At 38.4% G+C, this 25560-nt stretch overlaps 2 protein-coding genes, 1 long non-coding RNA gene, 1 other non-coding gene and 1 pseudogene across 4 annotated transcripts; 2 read left to right on the forward strand and 3 right to left on the reverse strand.

Annotated features, from left to right (window-relative positions):
• Positions 1 to 681: 681 nt before the first annotated feature.
• Positions 682 to 774, reverse strand: LOC133741582 (small nucleolar RNA snoR69Y). Its single transcript, XR_009862026.1, has one exon. It is a non-coding gene; the product is annotated as a small nucleolar RNA snoR69Y (small nucleolar RNA).
• Positions 775 to 6968: 6194 nt separating this feature from the next.
• On the reverse strand, positions 6969 to 9415 carry LOC133736620 (uncharacterized). Its single transcript, XR_009859626.1, has 4 exons — positions 9211 to 9415; positions 9041 to 9098; positions 7192 to 7281; positions 6969 to 7044 (listed from the first exon to the last, which is right to left on the reverse strand). It is a non-coding gene; the product is annotated as an uncharacterized LOC133736620 (long non-coding RNA).
• Positions 9416 to 10279: 864 nt separating this feature from the next.
• LOC133737212 (disease resistance protein Roq1-like) lies at positions 10280 to 10954 on the forward strand (annotated as a pseudogene).
• A 1112-nt stretch (positions 10955 to 12066) lies between these two features.
• On the reverse strand, positions 12067 to 20036 carry LOC133737213 (nudix hydrolase 19, chloroplastic-like). The gene is made up of 8 exons (XM_062164820.1): positions 19948 to 20036; positions 19778 to 19837; positions 14776 to 15199; positions 14481 to 14621; positions 14288 to 14392; positions 14108 to 14207; positions 13827 to 14013; positions 12067 to 13643 (listed from the first exon to the last, which is right to left on the reverse strand). The coding sequence occupies exons 1-8, from the start codon at positions 20034 to 20036 to the stop codon at positions 13586 to 13588; spliced, it is 1164 nt and encodes a 387-aa protein (XP_062020804.1). The 3' UTR covers positions 12067 to 13585.
• A 3328-nt stretch (positions 20037 to 23364) lies between these two features.
• LOC133737214 (uncharacterized) lies at positions 23365 to 24642 on the forward strand. Its single transcript, XM_062164821.1, has one exon. It carries the CDS (start codon positions 23365 to 23367, stop codon positions 24640 to 24642), a length of 1278 nt encoding a protein of 425 aa, XP_062020805.1.
• Positions 24643 to 25560: the final 918 nt, after the last annotated feature.

The following is a 25560-nucleotide window of genomic DNA, read 5'->3' on the forward strand; positions in this document are numbered from 1 at the left end:
TTGAGTACCCTGTTGTCCGTATCTCTTGAATGATTGATTACAATAAATTTTCCTTTAATATTCTATCTCCAAAGGTAAATCATGGAGAAGCAGGATCTCAAAATGGAACCAGTAGCAAGCACATACTCCAAAGAGAGGGAAAGAGTATTACTGTCAATTGTGCTGTCGGAGCTTTCCACTAGTTTAGCATCTTTACTAGAAGTCCCATTTGAGATTTTGCATCTCCCATTTCCCTCTGTGATTTTGACCCCCCATTTCCATCTTTTTGCAGCTCTGACCCCCAGTTTCCATTTTGTGTGACTCTGACTGGATGCTCATCATAAAAATCTGTAGGAATGCCTTGTTCCTCGTTATCAATTGCGGACGCATGCAAGGACAAAACGAATATACATTAGTCAATGAATCTACGTAATGAGTAAGGAAGAAAACCTCAAAAGTGAAGAAAAAGCACAATAAGGAAGTTCGTGATTGAGAGCTAGAGAGCATGCAGGCTTGCGCATGTGTGCCTCACGCCTATTATATAAGCATCAAAAGCACCATACCACACTTGAAAAGCCATTAGTTCATAACTTCATGCCATTATATGCATTGGAGCATTGGCATTCAAACTAAGTAATCACAGCATTTAATCATAACTTTGTTGATTAAAAACTATAACCATAACTTTGTTGTTCAATCTGAATCTGGGCTCAGATATATGTGGATAAAGTATATTCCCAGACCACAAAAGGTCTCATAATGGAGCTGGGATTCACATCTATCATCATTGCAATAACAAACGAGCAATGCAGTTCTTGGTAAGCATAAACTAAACCCAATTTTTATTTCAAACATGAAACAAATTTAAGAAGCCAGCCCACAATCGGTTAAATAACAGACTCATGTGACCTCAAAGATAAAGCGCTATATCGACAGAAATGTAAGATAAATACCTCATTGATGGCCAAGATTTGTCCATTGCTCTTCTTCACTTTCTTCAACTTCCTCAAAAAGTACCTAATCAAAATATCCAAACAAACAAAAGAACCCACATCAAAATAAGATCCCAAAATACATAACCCCAGATTAGAAGAACCGAATCAGTATTACAAGCAAGCAACTTCACCTTGATAAACGGAAAGTATGAACCTTTACGATTCAAAGGTACACAGTCAAGTAATGGCTTAGTTCATATTGGGTTCTCTCTAACATTCAAAGTTTCAATCTTAAGGAATCAAACACTTACAAGAACTTGGATTTGGCATCAAAAGCACCATGCCACAATTGAAAATATCCTTTTCTTCAGATACACTACATCTAAGAAGAAACTCACACTACTTGTGGTCCTTCTCCGTCTCTTCCAAACTAAAAAAAAACTACTAATAATTCTTTACTCTCTTTTTCCTACCATACCTGACCTCCTTAATTTTCTACCTTATCCAAGCCTCAATCTTCAGAGACCTAAATTATCCACCTTCCAAAAAATCGAAAAGAAAACCCCTTAAGCACAATAAAAATGATACAAGCTAGCTTAAATCACTTTTCCGAATCCACACAATCTCAAGCTGCATTGCCAATTTCTCAGCGGAATTCACAAACGCGGAGACGGAGAAACGCAAATCGGCAACCAGATATTTCTAGCAACCTGCTTTTGAAACAACAACACCAATGATGAGAGAGAGAGAGAGAGAGAGAGAGAGAGAGAGAGAGAGAGAGAGAGAGAGAGAGAGAGAGAGAGAGAGAGAGAGAGAGAGAGAGAGCTTCGGGGTGGCCGGAGGAATCGAGAAATTGGTTTGTGTGAGCTTGGTTGCTTATGTTTTGAAAAGCTTCCCATTCAGGATCTGAAGGCTGGTAACACTACAAGAAAAATGGAGAGTAAAAACCCAGAATGCTATTGATCGAATCTGAGAGAGAGGAACAGATCAAGTTCTTGATTTGAGAGAGGGACTAAGCCGTCACTTGTTGAGAAGAGCGAGCGCCGTCGACCGTCGAGGGGAGAGGGAGAGTGCCGGTGCTGTCGAGGAGAGAGAGAGAGACGACAACGACGAGGAGACACCCAGAGAGAGGGAGAGCATAGGTTTTCAGAGGGAGGTCCCCCCATAGGTTTTAGATCTGAAATGAGTTTTTTTTCGGAGCGAGATGGGTGAGGTTCTTCTGGGCTTTCAGTAATATGAGCTGAGGGTGCTGGATTACAAGTGATTGAGCGAAGATTTGGCAAGAAATTTTGGTTGAGGACGCTGGATTTCCAGTTCGATGGTTTTGGACCTTTGGTCGAGAGCAAAGAGAGAAGTTCACTATGGAGGTTTTCAGTTTGATAAATTTTGAGGGGGAGGGGGGGATTTTTCTTTGAAGTGTGCATCCAATTCCACTTTACGTTGTGCAAAAAAAAAACAAATAGGTAATACACAATCAGGACTAAATGAATCTTCATTGAATATACAACAGAAATCTGTTGTCTGAAACGTACCATTTTTCTCAAAACGAATTTACTATGGTATATCACTATATTCAGACAACAGAATTTTTCCATTATGTCGTTAAAATTTTTCAGACAACAGAAAACAACCATTCTGTCGTCTGATGAGTTTATTGACGTAGTGCTATTGCACAACAGAAAACTGTTGTCTGATACATAACATTTTCAAATAGTTCATTTCACAAAAAAAAAAAAAAAAAAAAAAAAAAAAAAAAAAACCTCTAAACAACCAAAACTAAATCAATCTCAGTTTAATGCACAACAGAAATCTGTTGTCTGAAACAATACCTTTTTAAGAAAACTGATTTACCATGGCATATCACTATATTCAGACAACAGAATTTTTTCATTCTGTCGTTAAAATTTTTCAGACAACAGAAAACTAGGGCTGGGATTTTAGCCCGGGACCGGCCCGAACGGTCCGGGCTTTACTTTTTCCTATACCTGTTTTTCAAGGCCCGGCCCGAAATAAATATAAAACAGTCCGGGCCCGGGCCTCAGAAATCAAAAAAAAAAAAAGCCCGAAGGCCCGAAGGTATTGTTCTTTGACACATGTTTGTATATTATTGGTATGATAATAGGCTTACAATATGTATGCTGCAGGGGATTACAATCCCAACTAAATACCTAACCGGCTAACCCTAACCCTCATTCCCTCAACGCCTCTCCCAAATTTCGACTCACCCTCAGCCTCTCTTCGACCCACCCTCAGGCCTCAGCCTCTCTCAGTCTCAGTCTCCCACCATGTCGCCGCCTAATCTCTAACGGTCTAACCTCTCAGTCTCACTCTCTCAGCCCAGTCTTCGACTCACTCTCTCATCCTCTCTTCGACTCATCTGAGAATCTCTAACCGCTGAACCGCCAACCCAACGTGTTGCCGCCGACGGCCGACCCAGTGACCCACGGCTTTGCTTCGACTGTTCGATCTTGAATCAAACGTGTTCGATCCAGAGAATCTCTTATGTGATTTCCTTTCAAAGCGAATATCGAAGTTCGATCTTGAATCTGGAAGTTCGATCTGCATGTCCATTTCCTTTCTGTTTATGCGACATTCGTAAGTATTTCTCTTTGTACTTGATTGTTGGGATCTTGAATCTGAAAGTTCGATACCATCTCTTATGCGATTTCCTTTCAATCATACATGGCAGTGAGAAGATTGTCTGCGAGGAAAAGAAGAAAACAATTTTGGTGATTTGGTCTGTTATCATAATTTTGGTACTTTCTGTTAATAGTTTTGAACTTTTGATTGATTTTGAAGAGATTGATTTTGGTACTTAATAGTTCTGCTAGTTGATTTTGGTACTTAATTGTTTTGAATATTTTTTTTTTCTCAGCTTCAGTTGATTCATAGTGTCATACTCTGAATATGGCCACTGATGATTCGAGGAAAGAAATTGTGCCAGCATCTGAAGGAGAAGGAAAAGAAGAAAAGCAGCCTCCAACATCACAGAAGAAGAGAAAGCGGGTAGAGAAGAAAAAAGTGAGGCCATTGAAGCCAAGTTCAAGGAGTTGGGTCTGGGAACACTTCGAAAAATTTGAGAAGCCGATTTACAATACCGTTGATGGAAAGCAGGTAAAAGTTGGCCATGAAGTACGAGCTAAGTGTGTTTATTGCTTTACTGAACTTGCTGGTGATTCTAGTTTTAATGGCACTAGTACACTTAGTCGTCACATTGAGAAAGTATGCAAGAAGTATCCTCCTAGGATGGAATTAGACCAGCATGTTTTAACTAGTGATCAAACAAAAAATTCATCTTTAGCTATGAGGAAATGGTGTCCTGATGCTTGTATAACAGCTTGTTGTAAGATGATTGTATTGGATGAGCTTCCATTTTCTCAAGTTGAGAAAGCTGGATTTAAGCATTTTTGTTCAGTGGCTGTGCCTCAGTGGACAATTCCTTGTAGGAAAGTAATTGTCAATAGGTTTTTTGAAATGTATGAAGCACAAAAAGAAAAACTGAGGTTCGAATTAGCTAATCATAGAGTCTCACTCACAACCGATACATGGACATCGGTTCAAAATGTGAATTTCATGGTTGTGACGGCACACTTTATTGATAATGGTTGGAGAATGCACAAAAGAATTCTAAACTTTTGTGTCATTCCCAACCACCAAGGCACAAGCATAGGAAAACTTTTAGAAGCATGTTTGGTTCAGTGGAAGATTGATAAGGTTTTGACTGTGAGTGTGGATAATGCATCGGCGAATAAGGTGGCGATAGATTATTTGAGGAAGAAGATGGGCAATTGGGCTACTCCCCCTTTTTTGGGAGGCAAGCATTTGCATGTCAGATGCCTTGCTCATGTTTTAAACCTGATTGTGAGATCAGGTTTGACCATTTTAGATAGGTCGGTGGCTGCAATAAGAAATGCTGTGAAGTATGTGCGGAGTTCTCCGTCGAGGTTGGATGATTTTAAGCAGTGTGTAGAAAAAGAAGTACCGGAAAGCAAGAAAATATATGTGCTTGATGTTCCAACTAGATGGAACAGCACCTTTTTGATGTTAAATACAGCCCTAGAGTTAAGGAAGGGTTTTGAGAGGATGGCAGAAGAAGAGGAGCAAAAATTCTATAGTTATTTCGATGAGGATGATGATATTGTTGAGGACAATGAAGAAGTTAGGGAAGAGGACAAGAACAAGAAGCGTAGGAAGAGGATTGGGCCACCAAATGACAGTGATTGGGAGAGGGCAGCAGTATTTGTGCAGTTTTTGAAGGTATTCTACGATGTAACCCTCAAGATCAGCGCAACGACAAGGCCCACTGCTCATATGGCATTTCATCAGATTGTGACTATAGAGGGAGAGATAGATTCTCTGTTTGTAAGGCCTGAAATGGCTGAGGGCAGCGAAGCAGAGAAAGTTTTGGTTAGTATGGCAGTGAAAATGAAGTCCAAATTCAAGAAGTACTTTGGTGCCCTTCAAGATTTAAATCAGCTCCTTCTAGTGGCGTTAGTTTTGGACCCTCGATACAAACTTAGAAACTTTGAACATGTGTTAGTGAAGTATCTAGATTATGATACATTCTCTATGAAGGAGAAGAGCAGGCAGCTCAAGGATCTTTTGGTGAGCTTGACAGATTTGTATGCAAGCTCCTCTACTTCCCATAAAAAAAGCAACAAAGAACCTGTTCAAAGTAGTGGCTGCAGCTCCTCGACATCAAGAACAATGACAGGCAAGATGGCTGAAGGAGCTTCAAGACAGTTGTGAAGTGGTTGTTGAGAGTGAGGTGGATAGGTACCTTTTAGATCCTATTGAGTTGCCTCCAAAGAATGCTGAATTCAATTTATTGTTGTGGTGGAAGCTCAATGGTGGGAAATATCCAAACCTACAAGCTCTTGCAAGGGATGTTCTCGCAATTCAAGTATCGACAGTAGCATCGGAGAGCTGTTTTAGCACAGGGAAAAGGGTCATTGATCCCTACCGGAGTTCATTGACTCCAAAGTCTGTTGAAGCATTGATATGCTTGCAGAATTGGATCAAGGAGGAAGATGCATCTTCGATTGAATATTATCCGTCAATTGAAGAAATGGAATTTTATGAGCAAGCTGAGATAGGTACATGTAATGGTTTGCATATCTTTTTTAATTCTTTTCTTTGTTTTCAGTTTTTTCAATGTTTGGAATGTCATTAACTCTGTACATTTTTCCACAGAATTTGCAGACAAACAAAGTGGAGACAAGGCTGCAAAGGCTTCAAAAAAAAAAAGCAAGAAAACTGCTATGGCAGACCAAGGTTAGTGTTGAAAGTTTTTAAATTGCTGGTCATGTTTGTGAATTGCTGCAAGTCACGTTTTTGAGTTGTTGCTGGTCATGTTCTTGAATTGCAGGGAACAATCCTTCTGTCCAAGCTCATTAAGGCTATATGCATCTTTCAATCATTGCTAGGATGGAACTGAAATGAAGCTGCTGGAGCTGGAGTGCTGGATCCATGTGAAGGAGCTGCCTCCTTGCTTTGTTGTTTATTTATGAACTTGTTTACTTATGTTGCTGGGATTTGTTGAGTTGCTGGGATTTGAAACTTGTTTACTTATGTTGGAATTTGAAACTTGTTCAGCAGGTGGATTTATTCATTTGGTTCGCCTTGAATTGTGATGAATCACTTGCTTGAATTTGCTGGGATTTGTCGAGTTGTTATGTACTTATGTTGGAATTTGAAACTTGTTCAGCAGGTGGATTTATTCATTTGGTTTGCCTTGAATTGTGATGAATCATTTGCTTTGACATGTTCATCAGTGGTACTGATCTTGTGAAAATGTGAAATTTCAACAGAGCAGGGTGTTTTTTTTTCCTCCCTTAACCAGCCTGTTGGGCCCGAAAACCCGGCCCGTAAAAATCAGTCCGGGCCCAACTCGGTCCCAAAAATTAAAAATCAGTAATTGAGCCCGGCCCGCAGAAAAAGAGTCATAACCCGGGCCCACCAAATTTTACACGAGCTCGGCCCGATCCCAGCCCTACAGAAAACAATCATTCTGTTGTCTGAGCTCTGTCGTCTGATGAGTTTATTGACGTAGTGGCATCATCAATAAATACCTGCACTTGGACATCAGAGTATCTAGAGTTTTCTCAAGCTACTGCTCCATGTGCCCTAGCTGAAAAACATAAAGAACTTCAGTTCAGATGCAAACCATTGTAATATAGGAAGTGTCAAAAGCTCATATAATATTGTTGATAATGGAAACAAAAGAATTTGATCAGACTGTGTAGTAATGGAAAAAGAAAGAATTCCAGAAAATTACTTTTGCATAATATTGATCAGAATATTTTTTTACTGTCTCCTCAACCTGCAAACTGTTGTTCTCTAAAAGGAACTGCCAGTCATCATCGACCTGAAGAATAGAATTACAATACATTATGCAATCACCCAATAGTGTACCAGTAAGCTAACAACAGATATGAGTATAATTGCTACACACACAAGCCCCTTTGAGTAACATCTCACCAAGTACCATAAATTGATCCAACAATACACAACACAAGTTTTGAACCACAAGTTTACTTCTAAACTCCCCATTCTCTTTCTCAGCACCTATGGCCGAACCTAATTCTTTCTCCCTTCCCTGTTTTTATGTGAACACTGAACTTGCAAGCATTTCATAAAGGCTGGGAAAAGAAAAAGAAAGAAGGCATGTTGTTGAAAGGTTCCGTGTGTGCAGACTTGTGAAAGTGACATAATCGAACGAATTAGATGTTCATTTGTTACTTATTTAGAACTGTGTTTGACAGTTTGGTCTTGGTTAGTCTCCTCACATCTTAGGTTCATCTTGACACCAACTTTCATCAAACCCTTAAATATGTGAGCCGCCAATCATTCTAAGCTTGTCCGCCAACTTCTGGCCTCACATTTACAGTGGGAGATTAGGGACTAGGTGCCTATTTATATGCCCTACGACTATATTCCTGGCATTTCCGAAATAGTTTAAGAAACAATAACCCCAATGCCCATCATGCTCCATATATAGGACCCTCCTTCCCTCCCCATCTTCAGGCAAATGTTATTTGAACTTATAACATGACCTTTTGATTGCAGAGGACATCAACTATAACTACAATTGCCCACATATGGGTTAAGGTGATAATGGTATTGCAAGTCTAGCAGCAAAGAGACAAGTGATTCAATCATAATACCAATTTAACAAAAACAATATAAACAAATTGACAAAAATCAGTAAACACATTTAAGTTTAACTGTTAATGAATACATACCATATAAGAATAAAAATGGTTGCTCATATATAAACAAAGAGATGAAAACAATCATGGGAGCAGCACTTTTTGTTATTTTCTTATAACCAACCCAACCTTATTTAGGGGACTATACTTAATTAGATCGATCATGCTACTCTAATTTTAGGGACAATATAGAGACTAGAGAGGGCACTGGTAAGAGAAGGGACACAATATATAGTTCATGCTCTGCCTCTAATATCACCATAACAAAACAAACAAAAAAATTGGTTTTAAAAGGAGCCTCACAAGCTGTGTGGTGGGTTTCAAAACAAACTTTGTTGTGTTTCGCCTGAACTCCAGGTCATTGTTGGCCATCCAACTCTTCCAAGGACTGAGGTTCAAGCTCATTCGTTATTGTTATGTATCATAGTTTGTAGATTAACTTTCAGTTGTTTTGGCTTATTTACATATTATTTTCTTTTCTTTTTTAATTGAGTTCAGATTGTGAAGCAACTGTGGGCTTAACATGTACCCATCCTCATCCAGAACAAACACAAAACGAAAATTAACAAAGAAGAGATGAAAGGGTCAAGTCAGAGACTTTTCAAAACAATATCTATGTATGAAATTAAAAATTCAACTACATAATCAAATCAATGGCAAGAGATAAATAGATTCAGAAACAGAAGCGCGGAAAGTGAAAACGAAGCTGAGAATTAGAGTAGAGACCATTGGGTTATGATCATTCAAGGCTGCAAACTCCTAAATCCTAAGTCTAAACTCTTTTTTTATTGGTTCTCAGTCCGATTTCACAATGCGCAGACTTCTTTAACATCAATAAACAAAAAGTGATGCTCCCAGGCCACTTCAATGATTCAAATTACTATACTCTTAATTGATTGAATGAAAACCCCTTACCTAGTAGAATCTTTCCAACTTCAATCAATCCTCAAATCCCTCTCAAAATCAATGTGTTCTGCAAAATAACGACATCAAAGCTAATTCACATATAGCTAATCAGCCTAATGATCCTAATCTTAATTGAACAGTACTTAACAATGAACAAGGTAAAGAAAAATTAACCACACCTGCTTAACGAGAGGGAAGCGGAAGAGCAGAAGACAACAGAGGAAGCTCTACTACTCATGGCGAACCAAACCCCCTGAAATTAATTTGATGACGGTGCCGACTTGAAAGATAGGCGAAGCAAACGTGAAATGATCGAAGCTATGGAGATGACGCTGAGAGAATTACGGTTATACTTAAGGGAGTGAGAAGATAGAGGAATGGATCGAGGCTGTAAACACAAGAATTGATCATGTAAACCTGAGCTTTTGGTGGAGGGAGTCCAGATATGGCTTAACTCTTCAATTTTTTTTTTTTTTGCTTTTCTCAAGAAACTGCCAGGCGCCAACAATCCCGCCTCCATGAAATTATTTTTAAGTTTTCTTCGGTCACTAATTAGACATGTGGTTTCTAGAGTCCCTGAAAGCGATTAAATTTGGTCACTAATAAAAAAAAAATTACTTACCAAGCGGACTAGGTCACTATTTGTCATAGAGTAGGTCACTACAAATTATAAAACGGGCGGGCTTTTAATTTTTATTACCGCCGAGTAGTTTAATGACCAGTACTTCTTATTGGTCAGTAAATCAATATTATTTGTGACCATTATAATTAGGTCACTATGGATTTGGTCACTATAGGCTGATATTGTTGTAGTGGGGTTTTAATCACAAAAGGTTTAGGTACAATTGGGTAAGAGTCACCCACTTATAAGTTATATTTTATTTGTCAATTTTCCAATGTGAGATCTTTTCTTTCCAACACGTCCTCTCACGTGCAACCTAGCTCTAGGTCTATACATGAAATTAATTAATCCAATTCCCACATTGAAAATTGGGACACAAGCCTCATATCGGAGACTTGGTCAATACAATCCAAGGCTCACATCGGACACTTGGTAATAATTCAATCGGAATATTCTGATTGCAATATAAGAAATCCAAATTCGGGCCCATGATAATTGGAGACGCAATTGAAGAATGACCCGCTCTGATACCATGTTAAACAGCGACAAGTGTGGCCCGTGACCCACCATTGTACCGATATTGTTCCAACTTAACCACCCGATAGTTGTTGGGTTTTAATCACAAAATGGCTCGGTACAATCGGGTAAGAGCCACTCACTAATAAATTATATATTATTTGTCATTTTTTCAATGTGAGATATTTCCTTTCAAACACACGAGATATATATCAACTTTTAGGCGCTGGAGTAAATGATGTACGCACGATAGGTATATGTGGGATTGCTGGAATAGGCAAGTCAACAATAGCCAAAGCAGTTTATAATTCAATTGTCCATAAGTTTGAAGTTGGCTATTTTTTGGAGAATATTCAAGACAATTCAACTACACATGGAGGGCCAATCCAACCATGCACGTACAAGAGATTCTTCTATATGAGATTTTAGGGGGAAAGCAGATAGAGGTCACCAATGTTGATGAACGAATCAGCATGATAAGGGAAATGTTGAGACACAAAAGGGTTCTCTTGATTCTTGATGATGTGAATCAAATGGACGAGTTAAGCAAATTCATTGGAGGCTCTGAATGGTTTGGCTTGGGTAGTAAAATTAACATGACAACAAGAGATAAACATCTATTAGCTTCTCATCAAGTTAACCTGATATATGAGGTTAAGGAATTAGATTTTGATGAAGCATTCGAGCTCTTTAGTTGGAATGCTTTCCGAAGAAGTAAACTTCCGGATGATTTTGCCCAACTCGTAATTACATTAATAGTAAACTATGCTCAGGGGCTTCCATGAGGTCTCATAATTTTAGGATCACTTCTATGCGGTAGAACTATTGATCAATGGAACACAATTTTTGATGGTTATAAAAGAGCACCTAACTTGAAGATCAAGAAATTCTTAAAATAAGTTATAATGCACTGGAAGACTCAGTCAAAGTAGTATTTCTTGACATTGCATGTTTCTAAAATGGTAGAGATAAGAACTATGTGATAAAAATGTTGGATAGTTGCCACTTCAACCCGGAATATGCATGGTATTGAAGTACTCAGAGAAACTTTTAATTTGTTAAATGACTTGAGGTGTCATTTTTTTTTTTTTAAGATACAAATAGACTGAATTCATTGAAAGACATCGTGATTAAGATGCCCAGAATAGATGATTTATACTTGACTGCTAAAAGTTTCTCAAAGGTGGATTTCTTCAACTTTATATGAGTTGTAATGCAATAATACTAGGCCAAAAATTCAATCAGACGACAGTTTTTCACTGTCGTCTGATTATAAGGTTTGCTGTTGTCTATCTCAATGCCGTCTGATACATGAATCAGACAATACCAGAAAACTGTCGTCTGATAAAATTTAGTACAACAGCAGTTACTACCCAGTCTGTTGTCTGAATACCAAGAAGAACAACAGCGGCTTATATACTTACTGTTGTCTGAAGGCTGTGCCAGACAACATGGGCTTATATGCTTGCTGTTGTCTGAATGCTTGGTCAGACAACAGGGGCTTATATGCTTGCTGTTGTCTGAAGGCTTGGTCAGACAACAGCGGCTTATATACTTGCTGTTGTCTGAAGGCTTGGTCAGACAACAGGGGCTTATATACTTACTATTGTCTGAAGGCTGTGCCAGACAACAGGGGCTTATATGCTTGCTGTTGTCTGAAGGCTTGGTCAGACAATATGTACTTGCAAATCCCATTGTCTATCCATTATTGATACTATAGATTTCTTCAAAAAATTATTGTTTGTTGTTTTGCTGGACAATGACTTTCTCGTTCTTTTAGTCTTTATAGTATTGTAATTAGATGGCTCATACAACAGTTTTTGTTAGGCATTTTGTGATGATCAATTATTGCACAATAGTTTTTAGCTGGATTGAATGGTCTGATATACATTCAAAATGACATCACATCCAAAACACATTCATTTATGTAAAAATCCGATACATTCATCCATATATCCAACAAAGTCATTACATCAACAGAACTAGTTCTCTAACAACATTTACTGAAATGTTGAAACCAACCAAGTCTTGAAGAACTGCTAGTTCCCAATTGATCAACAACCTCCTCCTCTCATTTACAGATGTAAAACTACCAAGTAATTGATTCTTTAGTATGTAAGTTGCCTCCAACTAAAGCATGCCACTTCAGGCAGCACATAAGAAGCAGACTTGTATTAGAAGCATAAGTATCTACCTCCAGTACAAGCATATACAAAATCAATATTTGATTAACAATGACAACAGAGCACTAGATTTTGCAGAAATCACCTGAGAGGGAATTGAATTATTTTGATCTGGCATATCATATCTTGGGCCAATATTCTAAGTTCACTCTGGCACCATTGTAATTGCCATAGCCATCCAATTATTACACGAAAAAAGGAAAGTGACATGGATATGTAGCGCTTCATCTGTCCCAAGGAATCAATATTATATGTGGTCTCATTCCAGCAACTAAGACAACAACATAAACCAAAATGGCTTGTTTCAATTGAACCACAATTCACGTGAATGCAGGAAAGGATAGGCATCTATACACAGGTAACGTAGCGAGACTCTAAACATACCTCTTCCAATGTAAATATTGTATGTTGATTAGCAGCCTTGTATTTTTCAACCTGTACAAGAAAAAAGAACAAAAATTTACCATCACAGACAAGTTTTCAAGTCATCTTTCATCACTTCCAAACATCGAAACCCAAACTCAATTAAGCCCTTATACCAAAAAAAAAAACACAAAACTAACAATGCACCAGCAGCTTTAAGTACATCGATCCTTCTGTTAACCCTTGGTAAGAACCTGCATATGATAATGCAGAGATGAGTGAATTGGTTAAATACTAGTATTGTATATCTTGAAAAACCATCCTTCTAGAAAAGAAAGATAAATGTAAATCTAAACAAAAAATTAGAAATCAGGAAACTACATTGAGGCCATGCACAGATAATGAAAAAATAACTGAGCTTTGAGGAAAGTATGGACCAAATACAGAGCTGGAAACATGACAAGATATCACTTGTGAAAGTCCAAGACTCCAAATTAGAAGAAAGAATTGTGTATCAAGGTAAGCATTTTTTTGACCTCGCAGAAACTGAATCAACACACCAAAAATAAATTTTTCCTTAGGACAAGTTGATTGTATCAAGGTAAGATCACTTGAAATCAACTTTTGCCAAAATATTGGATAGCTGCAACTATTTCATATGTAATGTTTACAACATCCATATGAGGCATAATCAACATATTCCACTGCTTTTGGCCTTGCATAATGTCCTCTTCTGAAATTCAGATGTTTACATATTTCAAAGTTAGATATTTAGATATAAAAATGTTTCGTAAAGAAATTAATGTTAGATTATAAAGAGAATGCTGTCCACTTTGAGAGAAGATGTGGAACTGTACCTCATCGCATTAATTACCACCTTGGTTTTGATCCGGTGGCCTTCTTTCCACTCATGTTGGATGCATTATTTCTGACAATAGAATTACAACGATCATTGAAATTAATCCAAGTAGAGAATCGTGTATGTCATTGCATATTCTATATATACTTCAAACAAAAAAAAAAACAAAAAAAGAACACAAGTAACCCAAGTAATGGGTGGTAATAAATATATGTTTCAGACTATGCCTAATCAACATATGCATTCACACACCTCATATAAGATGCAGTTGAATTTTCAGCTGGCTCGTCCCTCAGAGCGAGACAAGATAATGGTGTTGAAAGGAACTCCAGAGGATCAGATTCACTGCAACTGCTTGAATATTCCACTGGCCATCTAATTGGAACTACATCGTCCCTATAGCAATTGATAAAGAATGGATGATATAAACCAGGTCCAACTGGAAATAAGCCAAATTAGGAACTCAATAAATCAATACAGAGCTAAAGAAGAAAAACTGTATGATGCTCAAACGAAGTTTGAAATGTTCATACCAGGCCATGGTTGAGAGCTATGATAGACAACTTCTCCTATTTCAATACCAGTCTCCTCCCATGTTTCTCTCTTCACCGTTTCTTCTAAGCTTTCTCCTGGCTATGGACAACAAAAAGATCCAAGCTAATGAAACTGCTTTTTAACCCTCAAATGGTCCTCAAGTTGGCCAAGGCACTAACCTCTATAAAACCAGCTAAGCAACTCCACATTCTAGGTACAAATCGGGATTGTCTACTCAACAGAGCACGATCATTCTCTTTATCAATCACTAACATTATGACAACCTGTTAAAATGGCAAATGTCTGAGACAACTATATAAGGAATTGAAGCAAGTACTGCTTGAAATCGAAATTGGTAGAGCATATTCTCACCGGATCAACACGAGGGTAGACCCGCTTTCTGCACAGCTCACTAGAACACTGCTTGCGTCTCCCAGCTTCCTTGGGGACCGTCTTTTCTCCACAATGTCCACAAAACAGTGATGAACTGTGCCACTCAAGCAAAGCCCTGGCCTGATCACACACCAAAACCATACAACACATTTGAAACTATCTTCGAAAACCATCACACCAATAGCAAACTTCAATTGAAAACGTCTATTCTATAATGTCAAAACCAACATTTGCATCAATAATCAAACTTGAAGCATTAAACACAAGCACTTACATGACCAGCAACAGCCAACGCTGCCATAGCCCTTTCATTAGCCCAATCAGTAGCCACCATAAGTGTTCTGAGCTCAACAAAACACAATTGCTTCCCACCCAATTCAGGAACCACACCATCCTCCTTAGACACATCAATAGCCCAATAAACCGCATCCTCCTCAGGCCTTGAACCCAGATACACCAATGAGTCACCACTCAACTCAACCCCACAATTACCCAACAAGCCTTTACAATCAGCCAAACTGATCCAACCCAGATACCAATTTGGCTTCAAATCACTGATCCCACCAATGGTTGATGCCAAAGGCCTGCCCTTTCTGAAAGGCAGGATGCAATTCGAACCTAGAAATCGAAGCAAGAAAGATGGCAGCAACTTACCAAGCTTGAAGTTTCCGAAATCGAGTCGAAAACTGAAATCGAAGCTGCTTCACCTAGTAGAGTTCGAGCCAAACCCAGACTTGAAGACTGAAAATTGAATACCCAGAAGCAGAAATTAAGAGGAAGCCATAAATCGATTGAAGAGTGAAGACCCAGAAGCAGAAATTAAGATAAACAGAAACCCAGACTCACCGTGCACCGTCAGTCCATCACGACGTCACCGTCGAAGAAAGAAAAGGCGTCGTGCGGCCGTGCCGGAGAGAGACAGAGAGAGAGAGCGGGGCTGCGGGAGAGAGAGGAGAGCCGAGCTCGTGTTCTAGCTGGTCTTCGATATGAAATTCTGGGTCTCCCAATTAAAAACCCCCAAATTACAAAACCCACATCAGAAATCTAGGGTTTGGAGATTTACTTACATCGGAAATAGAGATATTCAACCAGTTCGGCGAAGGAAAAAGATGGGTGCTGTGAAAAGAGAGAGGTAGTTTTGTTGAGTGGAAGAGAGAGAGCTGAGAGGGAGAGTGGGAGAGATAGATGGTTGGTGAGCTCGGGGAGATGAAAAGTGATTTTGAGAGAGAGAAGCGCGCGCTCGGGTTTTGGTTGAACGGTGGGAAGTGAAAAATTGAAAATTTGGCGAAGTGTTAAAGTCAATTAAGAAGGGCGCCAGCATATATTGAACCTTAAAACTCAGACAACATCAATTCAAATACATTGTCTGAAGGAGAATGACACAACAGACAACTAAAAACTGTTGTGTGAATTAAAACAATTAGACGACATCTTTTTCAGCCATTGTGTTAATAGTAATTGCACAACAGAGAAGTAATAACTGTTGTGTGATTAAAACAATCAGACAACATATTTTCTCAACCATTGTGTTAATCAATCTTGGACAATACCAACGTAATAACTGTTGTCTGAATTGATTGATTCAGACAACATCGAAAAAATAACCATTGTCTGAATTACAATTGCACAACAGCAATGTAACAACTGTTGTCTGATTCAAAAATTCAGACGACAGAAAAATTCTTGCTGTCGTCTGATTATTTCAGACGACAGTTAAAATGTTTGCTGTCGTCTGATATGTGTTGTCTGATTGATTTTTTGGCCTAGTATATAAAAGTTTTGTGATTGCGTGTTGACAACTTGTAAATGAGTTCAGGTCCTTGAATTAATTTGGATGTTCCTAAAGTTGACATCGAATTTTTGTCCATGGAAAATTGTTACATTCAATATTTGCGGTTAGCCTGAGTGGTTAACGAGAGTGATCAGGTTAGAATTAAGCTAAACTAAGGGTTTGATCCGCTCTAGTGTACACACACAAGAAAAATACGTCTCCAACTCCAAATGACATATAAGGGTTCTTGACCCAAAACACCAAAATAAGCAAAAATTATCCCACTTACCCCAGCAACAGATTTTTGTTCCCACATACACAATTTAACACCAAATGACCATTTTTCCCTCAACCCAATTAAAGAATTACAACCGCGCCACTCTGTCCTCTCTCTCTCTCTCTCTCTCTCCCCCCGGACGCCAATTCTCTCTCTCATTCTCCGATCTGCGTTCTCTCTCTCTCTCTCTCTCTCTCTCTCTCTCTCTCTCTCTCTCTCTCCCCGCCCTACAAAGCCCCTCCGCCTACTACTAGAGTCGGGCCGCCCACCACGGCGTCGTCGCCAACTCTCTCTCTCACCGCCGTCGACCTCGACTGCAGTCGCAGTCAAACGATTCCGATTCCGATCTCGACCGCTCAGTTGCCGTCGTCGTCGACCTCAACAACTCGACCTCCATTTGCAGCCTCGATTGCATGTGGATGAGGAGAAAACCGGATTGATCGACCTTCACTCTTGGCCTATAACGACGCCGTTTTCACTGAGGAGGATTTTGCTAGCATTTCGAGGATTGGAGAGAGCAGAAAGCACGGTCACCGGTGACGTCTAGCCGGATTTCTGGGGTGCCCAAAGTATTTCTCTGGGTGGCCAAATCAATTTCTCTCTTTCGTTTTTTTTTTTTTTTTTTTTTTAAGTAATGGGGCAGAGAGAAAGTGAATTTTTTTTTTTTTTGAATGTCTATTGGGGGCAGTAGACGTCTATTGGGGGGCAATAGGCGCTTTTAAATTAATATAATCTCTTCGTTTTTTTCTTTAATCAAAGTTTTATTTGTCTAATTTTTGGAATATTAATTCCCATTTCAGCTACCGAAAGTTCTATTGGAGGGCAATAGACGTCTATTGGGGAGCAATACATGGCCAATAGTCGTCTATTGGGGGGTAATAGACGTCTATTAGAGGGCAATAGACGTTTTGAATTGATGTAACCTTCTCGTTTTTTTTCTTTAATCAAAGTTTTATTTGTGTAGTTTTAGGAAGATTAATTACCATTTTGGTAATCTAAACGTCTATTGGGGGGCAATAGACGTCTACTGGGGGGCAATACATGGCTGATAGTCGTCTATTGGGGGGCAATACATGGCTGATAGTCATCTATTGGGGGCCAATAGACGTCTATTAGGGGGCAATAGACTATTGGGGCAATAGACGTCTATTGGGGGGCAATAGACGTCTATTGCCCCTCTATTAGGGGGCAATAGATGTCTATTGGGGGCAAAAAAACTTTCCGGTGAGATTTTCAGCAATTTTCGGTGGGCGGCAGTCGGTGATCGGAATCCGGCGAAAGTTGGCAGGAATCCAGTGACCGGAATCCGGCGATCGGTGACCAGATTCTGGCGACCGGTGACCGGATTCCGGCGGCCGGTGACGGGCTCCGGCGAAGTCTCCTATAGTTTCTCTCTCTTCCATTTTCTCTCTCTCTCTCCTTAAGTAACAAAGGGGTGAGGGGTAAAATGGTATTAAAAAAAAATTAAAAACAAAAAAAAAATCTTAATGGGGTATTAGGGAAGACTCCCTTAGAGTGTATTGGGTAAGAGGGAATTAAAAAAACTTAATGGGGTAAGGGAGAAAAAAATCCCTAGAAATGAGGTAAATGGACAAAACCCCGACATATAATGTTGTAGAGGTAAGCAAACCATGAAGGAGTCCGGCCCACTTAAGGTTTGCGCAATTTAGTTTTAGCATGGGCAGAATTAAAGACGGGGCAGGCCAAACCGGCTGGGCTTCGCTTGAACACGATCTGTCACAGGCCTGCTCGTTAAAAATGTAAATAATTCACTTGTTTATCATTTTTACCACATTAATGTTGTTAAAAACTTAAAATAACTACTTAAAAAATGTAAAACTTTAGTTAACCCTCAAATATAATGTTTCTTTGAACCAATATTTCAGTTATTCTTCTTCTTTTCAAATTTCAAACAATTAAAAACACATTTCATCATTCCAATCTTGTTGCGCATTTTTTTTTTTTGGCAATCGAAGAAATTTATTAAATAAAAAAGATAGCATCTAAAGGGGGATATAAAGCCAAAACCCTTAGGCCCCGTTTGTTAGCCAGGAAATCAGATCTGTGAAATTGTTTCCCATTCCATTAAATTGTCATGTTTGGTTAAATCATAAGTTTGGAAAGGAAAGTAAAATAAATGAGTTGACCGGAGTTCAATTCCATAAAAGAGGCGGAATAGAAATACCATATAGGGTGTGGTATTTCAATTTCTTCACTCAATAGAATTGAAAATTTACTTGTTTAGCCCCTCATAAAATCTGGTCAATTAATAATTCTTATCTCCGCTCATTCATTTTTAATCTTCCACATTTAATTCGATTGGGCATTATTGGAAAATCATTAACAAATTAATTCTCTCAAACCATTTTCTAATCTCAAGTCTTGAATCCTTCCAAACACCACAAATGGAAATGCTAAATCAATTCCATTCCATCCTTGAAAGGAAAAGTAGTACAATTCCTTTTCTCATTGTAACATTCCAGTCAACCAAACGGGGCCTTAGAGCATTTTTAGCAATGCTAGACATTTTTGAGTTAAATTTTAACTAAAGTAGCTAAAAAGTTATTTTAGCTAGCCACTTTAGAATTACATCTGCATCAATGCTCTCTATTTTAACTAGTTTTGAATTTATATTATTTTTTAAATGAAGATTAAATAGTTTAAATGTATTTATAAATTACATTAAATAACTTAAAATGAATGTTTTAAATTATAGAGAGCCTCATCCCGCTCTCTATATTTAGGAGCGAGATAGCTAAAAGTTATAATAGAGAGCCACTTAGGAGTCTGGTGCAGCTGCTAAAATAGATAAAAAGCTAAACATTCTCTCCAAAATAGCTAAGGAGTCAAAATAAAGAGTCTGCTAAAGATGCTCTTAGAAAAAACAACAGAACCAAAAGGCAACCAAAACATAAGCAAGATTAAGCAAAGCCGATTGAATCAAAGATCAAGACGCACAATGGGCGTCCAATTGCAGGTAGGGTAAGGGTCTTGTGAATCTCTTTTGGTCTTCAATTTTTTATTTTGAGACTTTGGGATAGACTTAAGAAGATTCTCATCTTCCAAAGTTGCTTCACCCTCAACAAACCAGGAACACAAAGGACCTATCTCAGCCTAAGCATATGTGTGATGACCAACGGGTTCTTTATTTTCCAAATCACCCCAACAAAACTTAGTCTGATGGACACTAGGTTCCACCAAAACGGAATCCATCTTATTAGTGCCAACCAAAGTGTCATTGCACTCTCCCTCTGTCTCTTGCTCATCAGCAATAATGCTCTCGCCTTGCTGCATTTGAGCAAAATTATTACCAATGGAAATATTGACATTAACATTACCTGGGGAGTTTTGTTGGAACTGATCTTGCAACTGGGCTTGAGATATTGTGTCCTACCTACTGTACTATTGGAACAATGGCTTGCTCAACAACAAATGGAGTAGTAGTTTTTTCTACAATTGGATCAGCAACCTTCTCAATAATTGGCATAGGAGGCGATGCTGGTTCAATTTTGAATCAACAACTACTGCTGCAACAAGAGGAGGCGATGCTCGTGCGAATGAAGGACCCTCTCTGGCATCTACATTCACACTTGGCATAGGAGAAACAACCATCTTATTTCCCTTATCCACCTGCTCACTATTCTTTGCAACAAATACTTGTTTTGTCCTCTGTCGGCGACGCTTAAGCGATTAACCTTGATTCATCTCCATCACAGCCTAACCAGAAGTTGCATGATTTCACAAAAGCTTATAATTTGTAACATTGTGCCCAACATCACCACAATGCGAGCAAAGATCAAGGAGACGCTCGTATCCAACTTCAATTACAACAATCTCTCCGTTGTTGCGACGAACAGCCAATTCTGTGGAGGATCAGAAGATAAATCAATATCAACTAAGACCCTAGCAAAGAGACCAAATTTTCTATCCAAGGTATTTTGATCAATTTTCACAGGCACCCCAATTCTCCAGAATCAATACTGATTCCTTTCTTCTCTCATTCCACTTGTTTCCGATTCATGATTATTTTCCATTCCAAATAAGTAAACGTACCATTAATGTGATACCTACACTTATTTTTCCTATAAATGCATGTCATGTTCTTGTTCAATTTCTGTCATGGAGCAGTTAACTTAACTACGTGTGGCGCACCACAAAATGAGAGTAAAAAGACTTGTATGCCCTAAATTTCTTTGCTAAGACGAGAATCAGCTACTACTTCTTCCTTCCAAAACACGCATATGAATTTGACCGATGGAGGTGATTTCTTCCCTCCAAATCAAGATTTTTCCTTACAAATTACATTGACCAAGTTGACCAAGACTTATTTCACTTTAGATGGGTACAAAAATGCAATCTCAATCAAATAGAGTACCATATCAAAGGCAAATATGCATGTATAACTCTATGGGAATGAAAATCAAAACTGAAAAATATCAAAAGCCAATAAGATTGCAAACATTCATTGCAACATAAACCAACAAACTGTTCACAAAGATTTCCACAAAAGATCCACATATAGCTAACTATGCTCGTGGAATGGGAATTGTAGATACGATTCTGGAGCTAGGGATACACCAGAAACAAGACGCAATGAGCATATAGTCTGATTTTGAGTCACTTTCTTCAAGACTAGAAATCACTCTCAGAAAAGTACCTTGCTTTATAAAGTTGGGCGAGCAAACAACTGGATGCCGAGTCGACCTCCAACCATTCGTGGTTTGAGCATATAAATTCCTAAAGCCCATTCCTCCCTCCTCTTTAGGTTTACAAAGAAGATCCCAAGACATCCAATATATTTCCGGTTATCATTCCAAGTCAACTATAATGCTAATACTAATTGATACACAATAAATCTAGTTGATACACAAAATAAATCATATATAATAAAGTTAATTGATACAGCTCATGTCAACAGAGGATACATGCTTCCCATCATGTTTAGGCTCTACAAGTCAGTCGAAAGCATGATAATATTCATATTATGTTGATGCTGGAACTATTTATGAAGAAACAATAACTGACCTCGAAGCTAAGAAACTCATTAGAGTCCTCGATCTGTGCACATACATGTATGTGTTGACATGGGTGTCCCTGAATATGAGCATGAAAGAACTTCTTAGCAAAGTACGTAGTTCAAGCCTTCCCCAAAGATCATCATGAGCTGCCTGTTATTATTGTTATGGTCATGGAACACCATCAAAGATGAGGTGACTTCGCAGAAATATTGATGATGATATGGCAAATTCTCATTGGACAAAGTGTGGAGAATCCTAAATCAAATAGAGAATCAAGAAGTTGCCTTTCTCTACAATTCAAGGAGTCTCAAACCAAAAAGGAATGAAAGAGGACTCAAGGAGCAATATAAAAGGGCTATGCAAATCTGAAAAAGCTCTCTTCTCTTCTCTTCTCTTCTCTCCTCTTCTCTTCTCTCCTCCGTGACTTTAGTCGATGTAGCATCAATAACTTCCATTAGAGCATCATTCTCCACACCTTCAGTTGCATAAATATGGTTATAATATTGCAGCAGAATACCTCTAACACATTCAGGCTCAGTTTTCCATCTCCCATGCTCATTTTGAAGACCCTTGATTAAATTACGGCTTCGTTGGTTGGAGGCCTTGCGGTGGAAAAAAGCTGAATTTCTGTCTCCTTCCTTGAGCCATAAGGTGCGAGAACGCTGTCTCCAATATTTCTCCTGCTGCGTCAAAAGCTCACTATACCTCACATGAAGTCTCCTTTGTTCTTCATACTGCTCAGGCACATAAGGCATTCGCATCAAAGTATCTAACTTCTCCTGCACAGCTCTCATCTAACTTCTCTTAATAATAGTATATATCTATACTATTATTAAAAGAAGAGGGTTTGTTAGCCAAAATCTAGAATTCTGACAGAAATGACCCTAGAAGATTAATAAATTTTGAGAATTAATTAAATCAGAAGGATAATTAAGACATTTACAAAATATATTTTTATTAAAAAAATAAACAAAAAAAGTATCCACAATCCACTTTTCTCTCCCCATTATCTTTTCTCTGCAATAACTAACTCTTTTCCTTTTTATTTTCTGAAAAAGAAAAAAATAATAATAATAACTTACACATGTAGAGCATGTGTGAGGAAATGCTAGTTATTATTAATGAAGAAGTTTTGTTAGTCAAAATAGAAAAAATGTACCACAATGACCCTGAATTATTAAAAAAACTTTAAAACTCATAAAATAGATAGGGGTAAAATAGTGAACTTATAAAATAAACAGACAATAGAAAAAAAAAATTGTGAAAGTGAGAAGCAGATAAGTACGTGAAATAAAAACTACAAACTTTCACATAAAACTACCCACTCCTGTAAAAAAAACTACCCACTCTCTATTAAAAAAAAAATATCAATTTTCACACACATAGTGTGGGGGGCGTCTAGTTTTAATTATGCAAGTTGAAAATGAAAAATCCCATACGGAATTAATTATGGATCACTTAGGAGAGTGGGACTTCCTAATCCAGTTTGGATGCGAATTCAGAATCCTGCTTGGATATAAGTATGTATAGCCGTTATAAATACAAAGGTCCCATTTCAAGTTTTTCTTACTTTCAATTGCACAACCAAATTAATCAAGGATGGTCATGCTCTCTCTATATTTGTCTTACAGTAACCTGGGAAACTACCTCCGCTGGTCCACCAGGTCTGTTTCCTTCAAGAAATTACATGAACACAAAATATCTGCAGGCAAGAGAAAACAAATAGAGAACTGCGACGACGACCAAATTACTTGTCATGGGTCAGCTGGGTGCTGGCAGACACCACCACAAGACAGCATGGAGGAGATTCTACGAAATATGGGTTTGATTGCTCGTACACGCTTAGCCAAGGTCTGCATGTCTTGGAGTTCACTTGTTATGCGTGCTGAAATCCGCAGTGCTCCACAACTGCCATGGTTAGTACACCCTCAAACCCCAAACACCAACTACTTAACCTTTTCCAGCCTCTCTGAGGGTGAAGTTGTGAACATGGAGCTCCCAAAGCGATTCCGAGGACAAGGCAAGTTCAAGTTTCGAGCGTCTTCTAAAGGTTGGTTGATCATTTTACAAGAAAAAGGATTCGGCTTTGATATGTTCCTATACAATCCGATTTCTAGAGCCCGACACCAACTTCCTTCCTTAAACACTATTCCATCTTTCCTATCTTTCCAACTAGCAAGAATGCTAGGGAAGGTTATCAACAATCATGCCGACAAACATGCCGAGAATTTTGTATCTAAAGTTGTGTTGTCTAGTCCAAATATCTCAGAATGCATTGTGGCTGCCGTTTTCGAACCTCAGAAGGAATTGGGATTATGCAGACCTGGAGACAAAAGCTGGACTGTCTTTGAGATACTGAATCATGAGGACGACTTCCTCATGGATTTACTTTTTTCGCAGGGCATGCTATACGGCTTAGTTGATAATGTTGATAATAGCAAGTCCACCAAGAATGGCATCGGCGCAGCTCGCATCTTAAACTTTGGAGATGATCAGGCAATGACAGTGGAATTGAAGTTGGTCTACGGCCATAAAGAAGTTGGTAATACTACAGAATATCATGATGACTATCTAATCTTTTTAAATAGAGACTACAACTCATATTTGTTAGAATCGACAACAAATAGCGACAAGGAAATCTTGTTGATCCATCAAATGCTCGATTGTTTAATGCCCAACTGTGCTGCTGCTGCTGATGATGATGATGATGATGATGAGTCGGAAATCGAATATCAGAGGACAAGCGGGTTTGTAGTATACAAGATTGACCTCGAGTGTGGCAACTTTCATGAGGTACAAAATTTGGGGGACCAAATAATATTTTTGGCAGAACATAGCTCTTCCTTGTCCTTTCCGGCAAGTGATTTCAAACTACAAGGAAATTGCATTTATTTTGCAACAAGCGGATACGCAACTATCAACCTACCTCTTAAGACCCTTCTTGGATCAAATATATCTCGTGAAATCGGAATCTTTAGTTTAGATGACAGAAAAATTAAGCGGCCGTTTCCAAGTCTTGATGTTGCTGGCATTTCATCACCTAGTCAACTGAGTTGGTTTAGTCCAAGTTTATGACGCTCTAGTGAAATTAAGATTATACTTCTTGTAATCCAAGTTACGAAATAATATACTACTTCATAAGTATGCAAACTTCTTGTTACCTTGTGATCAATTAGTCCTAAACTCCTAGATTTGGAAAGTAAGTAAATTACCATTTCAACATTTCTTATCCTTTTTCTTGTCTTTGTGATCATACATTTACATCAGGAGATGATGTTTCACTGCACGGAATTTTTGTAGCAATTTGCTTTAAAAGGGAATCAAAACCTTCTTAATTAGCTGATGAGGTTATGAGTAGACAAAAGGAACATACATTTACAATGATTTTCTTAGATATTGGAGAGACAAGAAATTCTATCAATAAGATGAACTCGGTGAAAACTTCTATCACTAAGTCAAGAATATTCTCTGAAAATGTAGCGTCCTCGAGTTGTACTTGGATGAAATAATGAGATCATGCAATGTCACTACCCCAATAATGGCATTAGACGACAGTTTTGGACTGTTGTCTGATGAAGTTCAGTGCTGTTGTTAAAGCATGTGCCGTCTGGTGGAAGTATCAGACAACAGCAAGAAACTGTCGTCTGAGTAAATTTTACACATAAGCAGCTGCTTACATGACTGTTGTCTGAATACCAGAAACAACAACAGCGCCATATATGCTTACTGTTGTCTCTATGAAGCTTCTACATCAAATGACTAATTTTTTGGGGGTTTTCCCGTATACCCAAAAAGCATCAGTATTTTTCCCAACTACCCAACACTTTTGTATTACACTGTTTCTTTTAAGAAAAGACTAACAGGGATAAGTCTTTATCTAAATGTCATTTGTATCCTATATTAATCTGTGGTTTTGCTAATACCCTTTGACTAAAAAAAATTTCATTCTAAACGACAAAACAAAACAAAACTAGCCTTCAACATGCCTAAGTT

The sequence above is a fragment of the Rosa rugosa genome, chromosome 3 (genome assembly GCF_958449725.1).
Source record: "Rosa rugosa chromosome 3, drRosRugo1.1, whole genome shotgun sequence".
Lineage (NCBI taxonomy): Eukaryota > Viridiplantae > Streptophyta > Magnoliopsida > Rosales > Rosaceae > Rosa > Rosa rugosa.

Bases quoted from the DNA above. Each gene is read 5' to 3' on its own strand.
- LOC133737214 (XM_062164821.1), top strand. From the start codon at position 23,365: ATGGAGGAGATTCTACGAAATATGGGTTTGATTGCTCGTACACGCTTA.
- LOC133737213 (XM_062164820.1), bottom strand. From the start codon at position 20,036: ATGCCAATTATTGAGAAGGTTGCTGATCCAATTGTAGAAAAAACTACT. The intron at 19,838-19,947 runs GTAGGTAGGACA...GCTCAAATGCAG, and splicing joins GCCATTGTTCCAATAGTACA to CAAGGCGAGAGCATTATTGC. The intron at 13,644-13,826 runs GTGTGTGAATGC...TTCTATTGTCAG, and splicing joins TCAACTGCATCTTATATGAG to AAATAATGCATCCAACATGA.